Source organism: Amphiprion ocellaris, chromosome 5 (genome assembly GCF_022539595.1).
Source record: "Amphiprion ocellaris isolate individual 3 ecotype Okinawa chromosome 5, ASM2253959v1, whole genome shotgun sequence".
Taxonomy (NCBI): Eukaryota; Metazoa; Chordata; class Actinopteri; family Pomacentridae; genus Amphiprion; species Amphiprion ocellaris.
In genome coordinates, this window is record NC_072770.1 from 35611666 (window position 1) to 35632687 (window position 21022).

Genomic DNA, 21022 nt, shown 5'->3' on the forward strand with positions numbered 1-21022 from the left:
TTGTTATGATGCAGTGCCTTGCTCTGATATACAGTCAGCAGGAGTATATGTCATCGAAGCAGGTGGCAGATTAACTGTAACATGTTGTCCATTACTGACACACTCATCTGTCTCGTTTTCTTTGGAACAGAAAACCTGAGAAACCGGCTTGACAGAATCAGTCAGTGCCTCTGCCTTTTCTGCGTCTGACTGGACTCCTCTGGAGGTTTCCAGTCCTATTGAACTATGAGAGGCTTCTGGTGTGTTGTGTCTTATCGAGCTCCTCTGAGGGGCTGCTGCTCCCTATGTGTTCTCTTTTATTGAACTCTTCCCGGGGCCCGTGGAAGCTGGGTCCGCTCGGCAGAGCCCACTAATATTCCTTAATGATGTGGCATCTGTCTCTGTCAACTTCTGCGTTGCTGCAGCCAGACATGGCCTATTGTGGCTGACTTCACAGAGAGATAAGCAGTCCTCTCCCTTAGACACAGGCGAAGGGACAATAACATCAACACTACCAAAGAACATCAGTGCTACCAGTGAACATAGCAGAAAAAGTCAACAAAACAAGTCTTTATACAAAATGGCAGAGGCAGACAGAAATCTTTTTTCATTTGTTATCATTTTTACGCTTTTGACTTTCCTCTGCTGTGTTGATGACAGGAGGAACATTTTGAAAAATCCAAGGTTTGAGCGATAACACGAGCTGGTATTGAAATTTTATGCAGCATTAACAAGATTTTTTTTCCTTTTTTACAATGTTACTGCGGCTGAGGAGTACGGCAATTGACTTGCAAAGCAGTGGACTTGTTTGATGAATATTTGGAGCCAGCTGAATCTGCATACCACTTTTTAACAGTAATTTTCTGGAGTCTCGCCACCCTCTGTCTTTCCATCTGCGTGTTTACAGTGACGCTCAGGGCTTGGCACGCTTGAACCAGCCATCATAGCTAATGATGAGAAAGTGAGTGTGTGTGACGTGTACGAGCCGAACAGAGGGTGTGAATGTGAGCTTGTGCACACGTTTGCATGTCGCGCTTTGTGTGTGATTTTTTTTTTTGTGTGTGTGCTTGACTGTTGTGACTGCCAGAGAAAGCATATTGGTGGCGATTGGCATAGTCGCTTCTGTGGCATCCTGTGTGAGCGCTAGCAGCAGAAGGTTTGATTGGCCGTCGGTGGCGTTCTGCAGAGCCACCTCTCCTCTTTTCCTGTGAGAATGACAGGCCTACACAGAAAGCTGTCTAGGCATCACAGCTTTGAGCCAACAGCATAACTGATCAACACTGCTAATTTGCTCCGCAGCCTTTCCAATCCGTGAGTTCTCATTCCTCTTTACAGAAAAGGATGGGCACCACTTAACAGTCACATCCACGTTTTTTTTCAGTTTGGAGTGTGTTGCTTTTTATATTGTAAAATGCTGCTTGGAGCTAATGTGTCTGTGTAATGTAAATGGGACTTAACAGTACCCCTAATCTTTTTGTGGTGGAAAAAAAAAACATCAATCATCACCATACTTTAAAGTAAATAAATGAATACATTAGTGGATGTTTGTTCCTTTTAAAATAGCTTTGCAAGCTCATATTGTGGCATTCAGCAGCAGAAACAGTAGCTGTAAGGAAATATTATTCACTCAATGACTGTACAAATAAAACACACAAGTTTTTCCAGGCATATATTGATATATTGCATTTTTTCCTCTAGTACATACATTTTACACAGTCATTGCTATTTTTTTGTTGTAAAATTTTATATACAAAACATATTAGTTTATAAAATATTACGATGTTTAGATCCATAAAAACAACTGAAATTTGCTCTGCCTCAACCAAGTAGGGTCTTTTTTTATAAGCATTGTTTTATCTTCTCATACTACAACCACATTTTGTTGCGATGGCCTTTGATTTTTCTTTATTTTTAGTTGTCATTGTGTGATTTTTCAGTGTTTTTAGGTAAATTATCTCAATATTTCTTCCACCACAATTTTTTTTTTGACTTTGTGTGTTTTGCAAAATATGTTCAATTCACATCAACATGACAACAGAAAAAATTTATTTTACATTTTTATTACCAATAAGCATATGTTTTTGGGGGTTATTGTGGTTATTATTACGTTTTTTGCAATTTTTACAGAGCTCTGATATTTCTGCAGTTTATATTTTTTACAAGTATCTGCAAGTGGCTTGGCACGGCTCAAACGCTGCATATGATTATCAGTAAAGTCGCCTGCCACGGTGCTTGGTTTTTCTCCTGTAGCTGCCCCATTACCTGAGTGAGTCAAGCTCTAAAGCCCTCAGATATAATTTCAGGCAGGCTGACGTGCTTATGGCCCTTCAGCGATGATGGTCACTCATCTCCAACCTCTAGCTAAAGGGGATTTAAAGCTCCTCAGACCTATCATGTCCAGCATTACCATGTGCTGTCAGTCTTTGCCCAGCGCTCCTCAACTTAGATTCTCATTGGATGGCTGGAGCTTGGTGTGGTTGACAGTGCAGTTCCTACAATGGACAGGAGCCTCATCTAGCTGTAACAGGAGCTTGTAATGGCCGACCTGTCAGGAAGATGAGCCGCATACAGTCCTATCTTTATTTGTAGTTTATTTGTAATTTTATTTATTAGGAGAGTCATGAAGCGGATAGAAGAAGCTTTCGTCAGGAATGCATCTATAGTAGCTCACATGCAAAATGACAGAGAAACTGATACCAGTGGTGTTTATGCAGCAGCACATGATAAACAATAGACATGTGACACTGGAGAAGAGAACACAGTGTAGGTGGATACAGTACACTGGTGTCATGCCCATTTACTCTGAGGTAGCTCTCACCAGCTCACGTATATTAAACTGATACATCATCTGACTTATGTAAATATGGTGGACAAGATTGTCCTCATTATCACTGAAAAACTTTAAATCATGAACTAAAATCTTATTATGTTCACATATTTAAAATAGGACACTGTGTCAGATGTTGGTCACATGAAATGTGACTCATTTAGAAATATGAACTATCAACATTATGTCAATATACAAATTTTGGCACAAAGATGCATTAAAGACGAGAAGTTTTCTGTTCTCTGGCAAGCAGCAGAGCGGATTATAGGCAACAGAATCCATACAGTGTGTGAGTTTAGTGGTTATCCTGCTTTTATTTTGCTAACTGGTGTTTTAGCAGCTAATTTTCCTACATTTTGGAACAGAATGGCAGTAGTTGCCTTTTTTTCTCAATGGTTTGCAGACTCTTTGAGGAGGTAATTAAGCAGTGCATGTTCCAATGAGGCCGTTTGATGAGTACAGTAGCAGCAAAGACTGCACAGTTCTGCAGCACACTTAGAATCATTTTAAATCCCTGAATGATGGAAGTTACATTAGAGAAGAACTTTGCGCTACGGAAGACTTCCTGAGCTCTCTGACCTCACTGTATGCTACATAAACATATATTTTGAAATCCCCCACATTAGGCAATATGAGTTTTATTGATCTCTCTCTTTGTGTTTTTGTGTTTTGTTTCTAAACTCAGAGTAGAGCAAACTCTGTCTGCAATGTCCCCGAGACTGCCATGAATCTTCGAGGGGAGAGGCAGAGCCAGAGAGTGCTACCACACATTAAGGGAATGAATATTGATTTAAAAACAAATTTGACATGGTTTTTAAATCGACTTGAAAAATGCATCACTTAAAAGAGTTAGGGGTTTGTAGTCTGTCAATGGAGCGGAGAAAACTTCGCTCTTGTTTTATGGTTTAATAAGATTCCATTAATGGCTTCTTCCACCTTGAAAAAAAAAGCCCCCTGAAATGGTGTGTGTCACTGTGTACATGTGCATGCACTACTAGTACAAGTGTGTATGTGTGTGTAAATACTCACGTGATTGTCGGTCTCAGGTCGGAGGACGGTTCCATTTAGACGTGAAGGGAAATGACTAATTTGCATGAGTGTGTGTGTGTGTGTGTGTGTGTGTGTGTGTGTGTGTGTGTGTGGGCTGCTGAACTGCCGACTAATGACTTTTTCAGGATGAGTAGCTGGAGCACAAAATGAAACAAACCAAACTAAAAGAATTAAACCACCTGTTTCACTCATCAAAAAACATTTTAGAAGATTTTTTTTATTTATTTTGTTTTGGTCGTATTATGATGAAGTATGCAGATTTTTTTTCCTGCACATTTTACTTTGAAAAGTAGTTTAAAGTGTCGTTTGAAACTAAGCAGGATCCCGGACACCTCAGAGGGCAGCCAAAATAAGACACCAGGCAATCTTATGAGAGTGCTCGGCTGGCATGGTCGGAGCTTCAGGGCCAGGTTTGATGCTCAGTGGGCCAGTGGAAGGAAACGGCTTCTGGCTGCCTGCCCGGCTTTCAGCCTGACAGAGACAGATCATATGGACGCCAGTGTTTTCCTTTCCTAATTGCTGCACGTCAACACATCAATCCTTCAGACATGATGTTTTATAACCGAGAACGAGATTCTTGCTTTGATGATTGTGAAAGAAACATGTTTGATTTGTAGACTTTATCGTCGGGCGATCGGCTGATTTGAGTCCTGTTTAATCTGAATGTCGTGTACCAGTTTAGTGGTTGAAAAGGAGATATTGTATTCTATATTATAAGACGTCACATTTCTGCAGGTTTGTGCTGTGTTTGTTCAGGTTCTAAAAAATGATGTCTCTACTACTGATGGATTATTTTACACATGTGGTAAACAAGGATTGTCAACATCGACTGGAGTAAAATATCCCTCTGTTTCATTCACTCCTCTGCTATTTGGTTTAAACACGTCTTGGATTCTTGAATATGAATGTATTGCTTTTGTATTGGGAATTTGTCCCTTTGTGCCTGAGTGTGTGGACAGACGAGAAAATGGCAAAATTGACCACTTAGACCCATGCTTTGAGTGGTGTTATTAATCAGAAGCATAATTTAATTCCATATTAATTCCTTTTAGCACCTTTTTCTTGACCTTCAGGACCCTGGTTGTGACTTAGTGAGTGTCCACGTTGCATGTTTCCTCTTCTCTGTCATGTTTTGTAGGATAATGTCTGCACAAATCTCATGTTTTGAGATCAGTCTGCAATGTATCCTGGTGCAGGAATTAAGAAACTGCTGTCAGTTGTACTGGTGCTGTTACAATGTGTTGAAAGTACTGAAACAAATATTGAATCAGATTAAAAAGCGTTACTCAACCAGATTAACTGGTTTAGAAAGTGTCTTCAGTAATTAATGAAGTAGTATTTCACTAAAAGACTTGTCCCTCTTTTGTTACTATTCTCATATTTGACGAGTAGAAAAGCCTTTTATCTCACTGTAAACCCAACAAAGAGGCTCTGCTTCATTAAATGAAAAAAAAGTTAAGATTTAACAAAAAAAAACCACGTCCTTGATATGAGTGTACATTTTTCCAGCAATTTGTTGAAGCTCCAGACAGTAAACTTCATTAATAGGCATGGTATTAGTTTTCACCGATGTGCAGATGCTAAACATGTTTACATCTGTTTTTCTAGATATCGATAGATAACTGGGGAGCAGACCGCTTAAATAATTACATGTGTGATGTTAATCTACCATGCGGTTGGTATATTATGTACCTGAAAAGACAATTTGACGAATTCATTAAAACTGATGAATAGATTTTCACGTTTTGAAACTGAAACCATTCCCTGTACTTGAGAAAGGTTTCTGAAGGAAGTATGTTTGATTGTCTGGAGAGCTCGGTATAAGTAGCACTCTCTAATTAATACACTGCTGTTAATGAAAGCACCAATCTCAAGCCATGCTGAGAAAACAACAGGATTCCTAAAATCAACATTTTTTAAAAGAGGAGTGGGAGTAGTTGGGTTTAAGAAACATTTTGATTCAGCCTTGCATAAATCTTGAACTGGCTGTCATTTTAGAAGCGATATCAAAATATTCTAATTCATTGTTATAGAATCTTGGAATTTTTTTGTATAAATTGACATATCTGGTCAATATCCTCCCTCTATGGTTGTCTTTAGCCTCTTCACAATCAACTCTGACATCTTTAATTGAAGAATAATAATAAATAATAATAAAGAATCAAATATAAACAGTGTGTTTATAAATTACGAAGCGAGTAAGGCCAATTAAACACACTGCAAATGCAGCATTTCAGGCTAAAGTACACCCTAATTGCTTTAAAATGTTCAGCAACAACAGGATTTTCCCTGGTTTCCTTCAGGAGAACTATACCAAATGGTTTTATGGCGTGAAAGTGGGTCTTGCGGTGTCTTAGGGCAGCAGGATAAGTGGTAATCCCTCGGGTGGTGCTCTGTTGTAGACTACAGATCCTATGGAGAGCTCCGGCTGCTGAGTCAGCCTTCGTGATTCTTCCAGGGGAGCAGACTAATCTCCCAAGTACCTTCCTCTGTCAGCGGCCCAAGCATCTGCTGTTCTGCCTCTGGATGCCCTTCCCTTTGCAAAAATCCCAGTCCCTAGTGGCTTCCCAGACCTGTGACCGTACTCGTTTTATGTGGTTTGCAATGTCTGTCTGTTCGGGGTTTTTTTCTAGGATTTTATTTAGCTATTCTTGAGTAACCCACTGGATTAAATTACAAATATTTTTGTCACCAAGCTGTAAATAAGGCTTCTTGTCTTAGTTCCAAAGGGGTGGAGATAGAAGGTGTTCACCCAGCAAGTGAGAATCTGCTGGAGTTTGCATTTATTTAATTTGATCCTGACTGCCAGACTGCAGCTGGCTAGCTAAGTGCTTTGCCATTAAGGCTGTGTTCTGTGTTTAATTCTGCTACAGTGCTGAGGCTTATGGGTGTAATGGCAGGCTGCATACCGCCTGCTCTCCAGTAAACGCTTACTATCTCGTGTGCTACCTTGAGAATAAGCAAAGAGCTCCTCTGTGATCTTCCTAATTAAACTAATGGCTCCAGTCACCCAACCTCTGATTCCCTGTGTTCTCCGTCTGCAGATTTATAATGAGAAGAAGAGCCAGTTTGAAATCAAGAGAAACAACCCCAAGGACTTGGTGGAGAGAGTGGCACGGGACATCTCCAGGCTGCTCAACAGCAAGAGAAAAGCCCTGGAGGTAAGAGCACCATGCTGCACGTATTACAACACATGCGTCCAAACACATGCTACGGTGCTGCACAGTTGTACACACATAAGTGGCTTTTCATACAAACAGATAAACTTTTTTTTTCTAAAATTGGTTTATGGATTCCAGTTTAAAAAAAAAAAAAAAAAAAAAGTAGTGGTGGGACACAATTCAAAAAATGAATCTGACTGCAATTAATTAATCGCAATTAATCACACTTTTGTCAAATAGCAATATTTGACACAATAAGCAAAGTTTTTCAATTCAAATATATTTTATTTGACAACTGAATTGATGAATAGACATATACGTGAACTTACACAACAAAAATGTTTGATTCATTTATATTTATCTGCATTTTTCAACTGTCTTCTACATTCACAGATTACTGCAAACTCGAAGTCCAATTACATATTATGTTCAACATTTTAAGACTTTTTGTAAACTCCAGAACTTTAAGTGTCTTGAAAAGTGATCTATTATGGGCTGGCTACGTTGTTTGCCTGTACCAGGACTGTCGAAGCATACGTTAGCTCTGCTGCTAACAGCAACATGTTTTGCACTGAGGTGATCAGAAAACTCTTTGTTACACAATTTGTACACAACCAGGCTTTTATCCAAGCTGCCATCAGGAAGTTTTTTAAAAGAAAACTTTCCACCCAACAAGCTCAATGTGGCCTCATCTGAAATTAGGGAACTGAGAAAAGTGTTATTAAATGCGTAATTTTTTTCTGTAATTAATTAATCAAAATTAACGCGTTAAAGTCCCAGCAGTAAAAAAAAACATAATACTAGATCCTCTTTGCACTTTATTTTAATTTCATTTATAGTATTAAGATTTGCCAAGATGTGACCATAAAACAACTGACAGGAACATTTTTGTCGCTTGTATCATCATCTGTAACTACTGAAACATCTTTGGCACACTCAGAATCAGTCATTATATTACAATTGTTACCTGCAGTCATGCTGTGCTTCTATTTAACTTGAATGTCATGGATCTCCTATGATGGAATGAGATCACCTTCAGTACTTCAGTTTGAACTCTATTAGAAAATGCTGCAACTCCTCTTTAGGATTGAAATAGAGTATTAAGCTAATTATATTTAGTCAAAAATTTAGATCATTCCTCTCTTTTTTTTTTTTTGTCCCAGCACTATTTTAGAGTTTTTCTGTTCTGTGTAATACTGAAGGCGCATATTCTGGAAGATACGTGATGCATGAGAAGGTTATCGTTTCAGTGTCCTGCATTTTGGGATATAATTATTACGACTGTTATGCTCAGACAGTCCTGTGATTAGTTAAAAATTTGCTTCGCTCTCCCAGTAGGAAACCTCTAACCCCGAAGAGACGAAGGAGGGGGCGGCGGTACGGAGGCAGGAGAGATGAGTGACACGGAGGGAAATGAGAAAAGTATACACAATCAATTTTTAATTTTTAAAAGCCAGAGATAAAGTAAAGTAGCGTTTGTGCTAATCCTGAAAAATTGGATTTAAAAATCAAATGTTGATGTCCCCCGTTTGGTAGTCCGACTATCAGAGCATAAAGAAGTTTTGTTCAAACCATCTTCACACTTGAAATTACATGTTGAGGGCTTCTAATTCCCAAATTACCTGGATAGAATTTGTATTTATTGCTATTTAAGGCTAATTTAGTTTTTTTTTTTCAATCCACAATGGCAGTGAGGCAGGCGTTTTAATCAGTTTGATGATTCTCATCATCTGCACCCACATTTACACATGTAGCCACACACACACATCTCCACAAAATAGAGAAGCAACAGTTACGACGGTACATTTGTGTCTCAAAACCTTCTTGTTTGCACGTTGAACATTCAGTTTATATTTGTATAACAGCTTCATATGTATGTGCGAGCTGTAGCTTGACTTTCGGCTATATGGCACCTCATTTCTCTTTCTTTCACTCTGTTTCTGCCCAAATATGGTCACTCAAGGCAAAAGCGGGCCTTTTTTTAAACACGGCTGAAGCTTTATAAAGGAGCAGGAGTGTATATCTTTTAAGAGCATGAGGCCTTGTGGGATGATACGAAGCAGCAGGAGTCTCTCAAATTCACGGTTAATTCTACAGCTCGGGTCCTTAAAGCCAAGGCAGCGTCTCCACATGTCTCCTGTGGTCATGTCTAGGATTGGATTTGAGATGGCAATGACCCTCCACCTCCGTTTCTCTGAATTTTTATGTTTAGAGTGGAGTCCTGTAGGTCCACCTTTACCTCCCTCAACATACACATGCATATATACACTACGCCCCATCACCCCCACCCTAACCTCCACAGGCCACACTGTCACCTCACATCCTGTCTGAGAGATTCTGGCTCAGGAGGGAGGAAATGAGGTGAAAAAAGAGAAGGTCTGGAATGAGAATGTCTCCCTGGGGCGTGGAAAAATCAAGAAAATGATGTTCAGAAATTCATAGATTTAAAAATGAGCAGCAAGCGGTGGGGAAGGAAGAGAGAGGGAACGGCGGGGGGAGGCAGGGGAGGGGAGAGAGAGAGTTTGAGGGGGGGAAAAAATCAAAAGATGAAAGCAGGAGAGAAGGAACAGAGAGTCAGATGAACAAAATAGCAGAAGCGAACGAGCAATGCAAGGAAATAGAGTCATTATGTCATTATAGAATACAAACCTTAACAAAAAGTAGGCAACAAGTTAATATGTTTCATTTAGACAGGTTATGTTTTTTTTTTCTTATTTCACTAAAACTGAAAATTCACGACTGTAGGCGAATAAATTCATGTGGACTTATTATTCATACAGGGAGAAAAGTGAAAGCCTGTAAAGTGAAAGTCTTAATGCAGCCTGTAGATAAGAAGGTCTCAAACTCTGCTCAGCGCGGCATTGACAGCGTTTTATATTCCAGCCTGTTTCTACCCCCTGTAATGGTTATTTAGTCCCAAATATTCCCTGCCACACATTTAAAAACGACGAAATGTGTGTGTGTGTGTGTGTGTGTGTGTGTGTGTGTGTGTGTGTGCGTGTGTGTGCGCACGCAGGAAGAAATTATTCTTCTGCAACCTATTTAAATAGTGCTTCGGGTGATTCGTTGTAATTCATGTTTATATTACTAATGAGAAAATACACATTGACTCTAAACACTAGTTACTGATATATAAGCATTTCTCAGTGCTTTGGATTTAGCCGATTTAGCCTTAATTCCTAAATTAGCAACGTATTTTAATCACTTAAATGCTCTGCTTGTGTATTGGGAAAGGAGTGAAATAATAAAACAGAATCTGGTCGGTGAGCGTTTCTTTGTTTCTTCTCATTTTGTGTACCTGCCTGGACTAACACTGGCTGGTGTTATTGATGCTGCGTCCAAGATGAAATCTGTGGCAGCTGGAAAAAACGAAGCTTAATTAATGAAAATTCTTCTTTTGTATTCAGCGTTTCAGCCTTAATATCCACATTTGGCATAACTAATAGAGGGATGTGTGCCCTCTTTTATACAGCCACCGTCAAAATAGGCATTTAAATGTGTATAAAATATCATTCAAAGAGCAACGTACTTAATGCACCCATGGTTCTAAAAATGGAAACAGTTTAAGCTGACTTACTTTTTGTTAAAAGCCTCTCCAGTGTTTATTCTTTTCCTTCCCTTGTCTTAATCTCCTCCACTTGATGTCCCTGTCTGCTCTCCCTTTCTTGCCTCTGGCTTCAGCCATCTTTGCAAACAATGATCTGATTCTATGGTCGGTGCCAAAATTCAAATGTAGCACAAACCTCTGCTAGCTGAAAGGCTTGCATGTTGCCCGTGGACATTTTATATAAATGTCTTTGTTTCCAGAGGTACGCTGAAATGTGATTCAGGAAAGCTTTTGCTCGTGTGTTGAAGCTGACTGGACTTTTTTTTGATGCGTACAACCATTTTTAGATAAGCTAACTTTGCTGCCAGTCAGATTTGAGTTCAGTGTATATTGCTGACGTTTTTTGCATGTTGAGTTTTTTTTTTCCCTTTTTTCTCAATACACATTTGAGCAGGATATGAAAAGATGTCTTCTTCAAATTGTGCTTGCGTGACATGTGACTATTGTAGAAGCCTTTTTGGTAGTGCCTCATTTTACGGATCCGTGATTTCTGAACATCCTGTTGATTTCCAACAAGGTTCATTTCATTACAGAGAAAATAGAGTGGGTGTTCAATTGGTAGACTTCCATTCAGATAATTCAGTTAATTGCTGTTGTAACCTAAAGGGTCTTATTGTCAGCCCATACACAGAACACACCAAAGCAGTAAAATTTGCCTACAAGTCAGTAAATATATATAATATGACAATTTACTTGGGCTTAGCTTGAGCTTTACTTTGAAGGGCATTTATTTTTCCTTTGTAGTTATTACATTTTTTTTCTTGAAAACAGCAGATTTATGCACTTCTAAAGAATGGTATCCAATTCAGAAAATGTCTCTCAGTCCTCTACCTCCTAGCTCCATGATACCTTTAGAATATTTGCAAACTGCTATCTATAATCAATAATATCTACAGGAACCTGATTGGTTATTTTAAACATCAATAAACCATGAGAAGAAGAGCAGTTACCACATGGGAAAACGTGGTGATGCTGCTGCTGTTGGGATCCACACGATGATTATTGAAGCTTTTTCCGGAGTTTGATTATCTGAGATTGTATTTGGTGAGGGACTGCAGTGTACGCTGATGTGCATGTAGCGTCTGAGCTCTCTGTGCACTGGTGTACTTCTGTCTGCATCTTAATGGCTTCATAGTGACTGTCTATATCTCTCTGTGTGTGTGTGTGTGTGTGTGTGTGTGTGTGTGTGTGTGTGTGTGTGTGTGTGTGTGTGTGTGTGTGTGTGTGTGTGTGTGTGTGTGTTGTGTGTTGTGTGTGTGTGTTGTGAGCAACAGGCTCACATCTGAGTGATACTGAGAGAGCATCAGTCTGACAGGCCTTTTAACCCAGAGCAGCCAGAAAGAACAGAGCCTTCCATGTAACCTGTCATGAGTATAAAGCCAAACAGGTGTGATAGACCTCCCAGACTGATCTTAGCCCTCATCCCTTTCCCTGCTCCTCTTTGTGGCGCTACATATGATTGCCACACAGGCCTGCCATCAGTTGGGCCCTTCAGAGCCGGCTGAGACTGCACAACATCCTGTATGCTGTCAAAGCTCGGCAGAGTCGAGCTGTCAGTCAGGCTGCTGCTGGGATTCTTCCGCCTCGGAGAGGGAGGACGGGGCCACGAGCTACAGACAGAGATCATGCTACATTCCCATCAGCTGCTGCACAGCAAAACTACCATTGTCAAAGCTCTTAAGTTGTGATTTCACAGAGGGGACTGCTGGAATAGAGAGGGGACTAAGGTTGGTCTAATCCAATTACACAGATCTCAATACTATTCCAATACCACTTACAGGCTGAAGGATGAGTGCCTCTGGTCTGCTCAGTGCTTGATGAATGCTCACCCAGCACTCCACTGGGTTTGTTATTGGGTTTGAATGGTTGCAGGGCCAAAGCATGGAGATGAGGCAGGGAGCTGAATGAATAAGAATCAGTCCCAGTTGATGTTTTCTTTTTTTTTTTTTTTAAAGAAAAAACACAGCAAAGGAATTGTACTAACAAGTAGCACAAGAAAGTGAGGAGACTTAAGCTGCATGTGTAAAGATCAGATAGAGGGAAAAACACTGGCAGGACCGAGGCCTTTTAGTTTAACAAGTGTACTTGCTGTGCTCTGTGGCTCTGGAAAAGGAGAAGATTGACCCATATAAATAGATGTGATTCACTCTGAGGTTGTGTGCAGCACAGTGACAGCGGATGTGCAACAAATATCTTATTGACCAGGAAATAAACTGACATGTAGTGCAGTCACACCTGGGATGTTCACACCTGAAGTATGTTTGTACCTGGACATGCAGCTTCCCAATGTTGCACAGCAATCACAACAAGTCAGCGTTCATCTTGAAACAATACAGCTCAGTGTCTTCTTCCCCAACAGTTTACACACATTGTAAGTACGGTAGGCTGACTCCCTGTATATACCACCGTTTAAACCGTTCATTGGATTAGTGTATAAAAACAAGCATTAAAAGTGATACTAAATGACTGAAAATTTGTTTTTGATATTGAAAGCATTTATAAACTAGTAAATTTTAAGTTGCTGGTAGGCAGATTTTTTTTTTTTTAAGACAGAGTGAGATTAGCCATTTATCCCTGTTTCTGGTCTTTATGCTAAGCTAAGCTAAGCTAACCAGTTTAAAAGTTGTATTAATCTTTTTATCTTAAGTCTTAAAAAAAAGTGAGCGTATTTCTGTATCTAAGTGTCTACTTTGTCTACTTTTTCTCAAGTTTTCAACCACATCTCACATCCTTCCACAACAGATGGAGTTTTCTTGGTTGTCACATAGACAGCTAACTGACTGTATAACAAGTAAACTGTATGTTAAGTCATAAAATAATGTAGAAATATTGAGGAAGTTAGCAGCTCCAGTAAACAAACCTGGGTTGCTGATGTGCTGTTTTAGTCTAGAGAAATTTGTATCTCTCAATGGGGCACGACAAGCAGACCTTTTTAAACTGGACAAGAATATAATGTGAACCAAAGAGGATGGACAGTGGGCGGGTTGGACTTTTTAAAAAATGACGGAGATGTTTTGTGACTTTGCAGTCATGCTGATAGTGATTGTGAGAGATTGCAGGAGAGCTCGGACCGGACACTGTGCAGGGACAGCAGAAGTGTGCTTGACAGAATTAATCAATCAGACTGCGTGGGCCTCCGTCTCCTCCTAACCATGGAAAACAAGACGACACAGCCGGGTCAGGGATGGGGAGGGACGGGCCGCTGCAAGTCATCTGTCATCACATTACATCCATTAATAATTCACTAAGACATTGACTCTCATGTGTGGCATGCACTGCCAACATGTATGCTGAAAGCAGTGCCAGCGTGCACGTGTTAACGCAGGTGTGAACATTTGGATCTACTCACTTTGTGACCCATTCACACTGACATCCCCTACAGTATACTGATATTTCCACGCCGCTGAGAAATGACATTTGAAGTACCAGCTAGTATTTTCACCAAAGAAACAAAGGGAATTATAGCCGACATTGATCAGTTTTCACACAGCAGCAGGTTATCGGTCAGGAGCTTATTTTCTTTTCCATGACCTTGTTCTTAAGTCAATCATTCTGACAGTTTTGTATATCTCGCTGTGAAAAACAAGCACAGTGAAATACACATTTTTTCCCCAAAAAATAGCACCCACATAAGTTACAAAAGCTCAACAAGAATCAGATGTTTAGTGTGAGGTGAAGTGAGTGCAATGCCATGCAAAAGTCAAATGATTATAAACTGCATCACCTCTTACTAATTACATTACTACAGAGTTGAGTATTTGCTCTCATGTTGAATTAAAAACTCACAGTTACTATAATACAATTACAGATCCAACGGTAGGAACTCATTGCAACAGGAGCTAGGATACCTTTCATTCCTAAGAGTATTTTTTTCCTTTTTTTTCCTGAACTGTCCATGTCCACCTTGATTTTAACTACCAAATCCCAGCAGACCAGGAGTCATTCTTTCTTCCAGTATTTTAATATCTTGGCAGGCATTCATGTTGGCCTCTATAAATCTCATCTTCCCAACACTGTTTGCACTAATACAGCCCCATATCATCACACTCGAAACCCTGTACTTCACTGTCAGCACTATGCAGACAGTCCTGGATCTCATCTGAACAACGAATGAGCTCAAATATTCATCAGGCTTTTTAAAAAAATGTCCTTTAGCAAAGTTCACTCTTGCAATTTTGCAAGTTTATTTCTTGGATGTTGTCCATTGAAGTTGACGTCATGTAATGTCCTTCACACTGTCTGAGGTGTCACATACGTTGTAATTTCCACTAATAGCCCCTGTGCCAAGTCTGAAGCCCATTTGTTTTTCAGAACTACATTGTACAGGTGACATTATGTCCATTATGTCATTTTAGAAGGACAGTCACTGTGGCTCTGATTAGTGGTACTGTGAGTCATTGAATATCTCCTAAATACTGCTGCGGTATTGTTGGTAACCAACTTTCCTGTGTTCTTCTCTGTCTTTGTGAAGTGTCACAATCAATCGTCAATTTTTAAAGTCCTCTGTCAATTATTGTCAATTCCACATGGAGCCATGATGCAGACATGCATATAGATACAACCCATAGGTCCAGTAATCACTTGATTACAGATTATTTTATAACTGCGTCCATGCAGTTAGGATAACTGGAAATTAGTTTTTTTAACTTATATTTAAGTGATCGTAGGTGCATTCCTTGCTGTTGTTTGTTTCTACTTTGGAGTCTGTTTTTTTATTATGGTCTTTCTAAAGTATCTGTTTGATTGCTCATGAGAGGAAATACTTTACTGTCCAACTTGGCAACAATGCAATTATTGAGAGGCAGTTCAATTTAAAATCATTTAACTTTTAAGTGATATTGCACAGGCTTGTACTTACCTCTTCTGTATACTGTCCTTTTCACAGATTTTTTTTTACTATTTTTTAAGTTCACACACTTTCTCCATCAGGAAAGCACAGCTTTGAAGAAGTGGATTGAGGATGAACAATAAGTTGATGAGATGCTGGCTTGTAAAAAAAAAACAAAAAAAAACGGTGAACTATTTTAGAGTTTTGGGCAGCCACTGTGAAGCCTCTACCGCCTCTATTTTTGTGCCTGGATCTCGGCATATCCAAGAGCATCTGGTTGGTTGACCTCAGTGCTCTAACTGGGGTATAAACATGTAAGATGTAAACAAAGAGACCAACGTTTCAGCAAAAATATCTTCAGAGAAATGTGGCTCTGTGTGGTGAATAATGAGAAGGTATTAAGTGCCTACTTCATCGTTTTAATGGAACATCATACTTCATACACTCATTTTTTTTTAATGGTTGGCCCAGAAACAACAACAAGGAGAAATCAGCAGTTTAATTATTGTTCCGGGACTAACACTGGGAGTATAACCAGCTCCTTGGAGTGTGTGGTTGATGACTTGAGTCGTCATCCCAGTGAGATCTCAGACGCCTCAGTGACTGGCTTTAATTGAACAGGCATCCGGGACAAATAACCAATTTCTAACAGCTAAATTTAGCTCTCAGTCTTTTAAAGCCCACCAGTTCTTAAAAATCAGACTCCTGTGATCATGCCACTGTGCAGCCGTTGCAACTAGTGAGAGCTGTCACTCGGGTCTGGATTGGCCCTCGGTGGTAGAGTGTACTAGAGCTGGAGGATTAGTAAAGTGAAGCTCTCCTTTGTCTGATGTGGGACTGGTTACTGATTGCTCTGCTGCTGGTGATTCTTTCCTGTCAGTTAGCCAGTGCTGTGCTTTGTTGTGTTGTATGTTTCCTGCTGTGCCTGTAAATTATACTGTATACGTCCTTTAAAAGGGCTTTCTAAATCACTTGAAACACTTGTTTTCTAACTTGCTGCCATTCCAAACAGCAGCAGTACAGCAGCAGCTGGTGTGCCCACAATGAATTACACCACCGGCAGCAAGTGATTATGTCCCTCCTGTTGGCGTGAAGCGATGACAAATGAAGGAGTTGTCTCTCCCTTTCAGTGGGAGGGAGATTTCCCTGTAGCCTCGTTCCCCTCAGTCCTAAATCTGGGGCGACATTTTGTTTTAGGTTTTTTTTTTTTCTTGCGTTGGTACTCTATAATCATCATAACCCTAAGTGCTGAATTAATCTTCCACTATAGAAGCATAGCATAGCATATTTTATTCCAGGTATTTGCATAGTCTTTATCTCTGTAATCTTCACTATTATAATCTGGTTGTTTTACATTATGCTTTGTGCACAGACACCGAAAATATATGTTATATCTTCGTATCCTTGCAGTGTATTTTCCAGCCACTGTTTTTCTGGTGCAAGTTGTTAACCTCCACCCTTGCCCTCATCGTAGCATTAAAACTTTACCCACATACTTACTATTAACCTCCCTGAGGCACAGCATGCCACTCAGTAATCTCAAGCACTCGTCGGTATGGCTTGTGTTCATTTAGGAAGCCTAATGAATTACAAGGGCTTCGTAATGACTGAGTCTGAGCAGTGCTGTGGGGAGGTCAGATGGTTTGAATAGCTAATGAACCCAATCACCTGTCAGAACTCTTAACATGTATGGAACATTTTGGATGTGCTGTTGTAGATAGCATACGGCTACATACTACAACTCCATCCCTTCCAGCTCCACTGCAAGAAAGTGAAGAAACTAAATTAAAGAGGAAACTCTAACAAAGTAATTTGCTTTTCCATTTCCTGTAGGCCTTTGGAGAGGCAGTTATAACTCTCAGGTCCCATTAGGGAAGAGCGGGAGAAGTAGGCCGAGCTCTACTTGGGTAAAAATAGAAGAGAAAACTTTACAACTTGCGGTGTGCACTGATTGGCAAAAGAATATCACATTTCTTTAGATGTAATAGGCATACACCATTTATGGTAAAATTGTGTGGAGTTTTAAAGAATGTAAACAGTGGACTATTCAAGTGGATGTTTTACATGATTTTGCAGTCTTTAACGCTATTGATGACATACAGCAAACAGTATCTAACACTATGGGAACTGTATTTGTCATTTGGTTTTTGTCAGTCAGAATCTGTTTTTATTGTCTCAGAAATACAAAAGAACAGAACTCAGTTTTTCAGAGTTGTGAGCTGATCAACTGATAAACATCAGCTATCAAGCTGAAGATGAGCTCTCAAACAGATTTTTGATATAAAATGTGAGCAAATATTCATAAGCAGTTGATCTATCAAAAGTTTCTAGTGTTTTTTTTTTGATTTACTGTGGTGAAGTTTTGTTTTGAACTAAAGGCTGAAATCAGCATGCTAACTAGCTAACTTGATGTGTTTACTATCCTATTTTAGCTTGTTTACATTAGATGATTAGCACTAGGTAGGACTTAATACTAAAGCCCTATCAGTTGGCCAGCTGGTAGTTGGCCAATATTATTAGCCGATATTAGCATCGGTATCAGCAGTTTCCTGTAACATTTATATATAAATGTATATCTACTTATATAAAAAAATATTGGTTGATACATCCATATGGAAATTTTGTAGTCAAAAAAATTTTAAAAATGAAAAATTGGTAGCTGCATCGTTCCAAAAAATGGAGTACCAGTTCTGCTCTGCTAATCACAGCTAGGGCACTAAGAGGAGCCTAGGATAACTGCAGATAGCTTTAATGGTATTTCGTCAAAAACACAACAGAACTAAAAGTGCTGCATAATGCATTCAAGGCTCACCAGAATTATTACAAATTGTTCTTTGGGGACCATGAATTTAAAATGTTATGTTTGTTATCAGGGCAAGTGGTCTGCCAATAATTTTGAGATATATCACTGAAAACTACAATTGTCAACCCCGTGGTAGTGCTATTGGGGATCACCAAAACTATTAATTCGAGTACGATGAATGTCTTGACTAAATTGCATGAGAGTCTGCCCTAATGCTGTAATTATATTTCAGTCAGGATCAAAGTCAAAGGACTAGAAACACTAGTTGGTCTACTTTGGTCATGCATATGTGCACAGAGTTAGACAAACTCCAACACATGGATGTGCACTCTCAAACGCGCATTAAATCACACGTTCCCTCCCATAATCTCATCCCCAATCCCCTGGCCCCTGTCTTTCAGATCTATGAACTTCCATTAGCAACCATCTGTTACAACCTGCGGCAAAGCTATTACACTTCACACACTGGCACACACACACACAAACATATGAATGGACACACTTACCTCACTCAACGTACAGCAGACTAACTTCTTGGAAGCCTTGAGAGAATTTGCTGAGGCATCGCCTGTTTAACCTTCACAAACACCTGCGATAGCGTCACTGCGCTGCTGCCCACTACAGATGCGTCAGAAGGTCAGCAACCCTCGTGATCGCACACATGCACACCGATGCACACAAGCAGAGCGGGAGGTCATTAGAAACGTACACACAGGGGTAGGTCACAGCATTGCGTTGTAAAAACAGATTGTTGTATCTCTGGATTATTCTATCTATAGTATTGGGTCATTCTATCATTCCACTGATAAAGGTCACAACATCGCACCCACTGTTCCTTGGCAGCATTTCACATTAGACAAAATGTCAGAACCTGATCTGATTCGTGGCAGTATGCTGCCTCCAGCACTTTCCTTCACATCCCCAATGCACACATTTATTTTAGTTCTGAATGCACAGTTTTCAGCTCCATTTGAATGCTCTGCCTTTTTCCCTCCTCCTAAACAAATGTCAGTGTACAGCAGAAGATTTATGTTTTTTGCGGTGTTCCTGCCTCACTCAGAATCATTCATTTGAGTGACAATATGGGTTCGAGGCAGGAAGTGGGGGGAGGGGTTTTGATTCAGCATCTAATTATCCAAGTTCTTCTTGAAAGGGGAAAAATGCTTTCTGTGTTTAAGCAACTTGTTCACGTAGCAGTAGCATCTGCTTCACTCCTTCATTTCCCCGTCAGCGAGAGACAAATGAATAGAAATGACTGCTTTGTGCTTTTATGCAGCCGTCTCTCCAAGCTGCATAAAACATATATTTCTAGTCTCCCATGTGCGATTTTGTATCTGCAGAGAAGGGAAAGAAAAGGACAGAGACACTTGAATCTTGAATTGCTGTGCTAAAACGTAGACTTTTTTCCCCTTTCCTATTCCGAGGCAGTACTCTTGTCTGTTGGTTGTTTTCTTTCCTAGAGGGCACAATTGAAAAAGATCATTTTTATGAAAGGGGCTTTTGAAAAATGCCTCAGCAATCAAATAGAAAATGTTATACCACTGTGTGGTGTGAAAAAATGAAATAAGTGCTGCATGAAAAAAATGCCCTGCTTGAATAGACAATTGTATTTTCAACAACAAGATTGCACAGTGTGGTCATCTGCTATTCTTCGAGAGACCCTGCTTTAGAAAGTCAAGTTATTATTTTATATAAAAATATGTCATTATGTTTGGTTGTCCTAAGCAGGTCAAAATCCACTCCACCTCCATTCTGCCCAGCCCTCCACTCTGTTAGATCCTCTCCACCTCCTCATCACCTCACTGATTATCTGCCAGCTTCTCTTATCAGCATCATCAGCTGAGAGGCCATATAGCAAAATGGTTCCCATGGGAGGAAGTCAGTGTGCAAACTTTTGTGGACTGCAAACCACAGACACTCACTGAGAAATCCGGGTTTTATATCCTACAGTTAATTAATCTAATGTTAACCAATGCTTCATTGGCTCAGTGGTTTTTTGCATAAAAATCATTGTTGCAGTGTAATTGCACATTACCTGAATAAATGTAGGATTTTTAAAGTTTATTTGGGGTCAATAATGAAATTATTTACACTGTCAGTGAGTCTTTCTTTTTGATGTGATCATGAGTGGGAGGCTGGATGTTGCTTATAGGGATTAAGTAGCTATTGGTGGGGAGGTAAATAATCCCTGTCTCTGAATGCTGGCCTGATATCCATAGCCTGCTTCTGACCCTGGAAAGCTGTGCTTTAATTCCAGTGTGATGGAGTGTCGGGTTCTGCTTGGGCGAGTCCCTTCTTTTATTCCTTGTGGAATGGACAAGGCAAATAATGGGCTTGTGTCCTGACAACGAGCTGTTAGTTCCTGACAGACCATTGATCGGGAGAACAAGGGCTGTTTTCACAGTATGGTGCTCTTAAATAACTATATACATGCACACTCACATGAAAGGACACCAGATTTATGTTAATCTAACAAGAAACGTCTCCTCAACAGCATTTTACGATTTGAGCTTAAGAGTTCACATTTGTTGTTCTGTCCCTGCAGGGCTTACAGACAGACAAATAAATCGATTGTATTTTATTGACGTTCGGAGCTTTTGAGAGTATCACTGTCTCAACAGAGAAGCCGATATCCTGAATAAAGAAACCTAATGCACTATATTAAGCTGCACAGTGAGAAAATCAGATGCTGAGAAAAATCTAAACTTAGGAAATATGTTTACATTTACTACAATATCCTGCTTACTAAAAAGTGCCTTTAACATGC

At 39.8% G+C, this 21022-nt stretch overlaps 1 protein-coding gene across 3 annotated transcripts in view; it reads left to right on the top strand.

Annotated features, from left to right (window-relative positions):
* Window positions 1–21022, top strand: part of cacna2d2a (calcium channel, voltage-dependent, alpha 2/delta subunit 2a) — a 153219-nt gene that overhangs the window by 34647 nt on the left and 97550 nt on the right. For all 3 annotated transcript variants that reach the window (XM_023287421.3, XM_023287422.3, XM_023287423.3), the window contains exon 3: window positions 6901–7017. In XM_023287421.3, the coding sequence (XP_023143189.2) occupies window positions 6901–7017 (117 nt within the window). The remainder of the gene's footprint in view (window positions 1–6900; window positions 7018–21022) is intronic.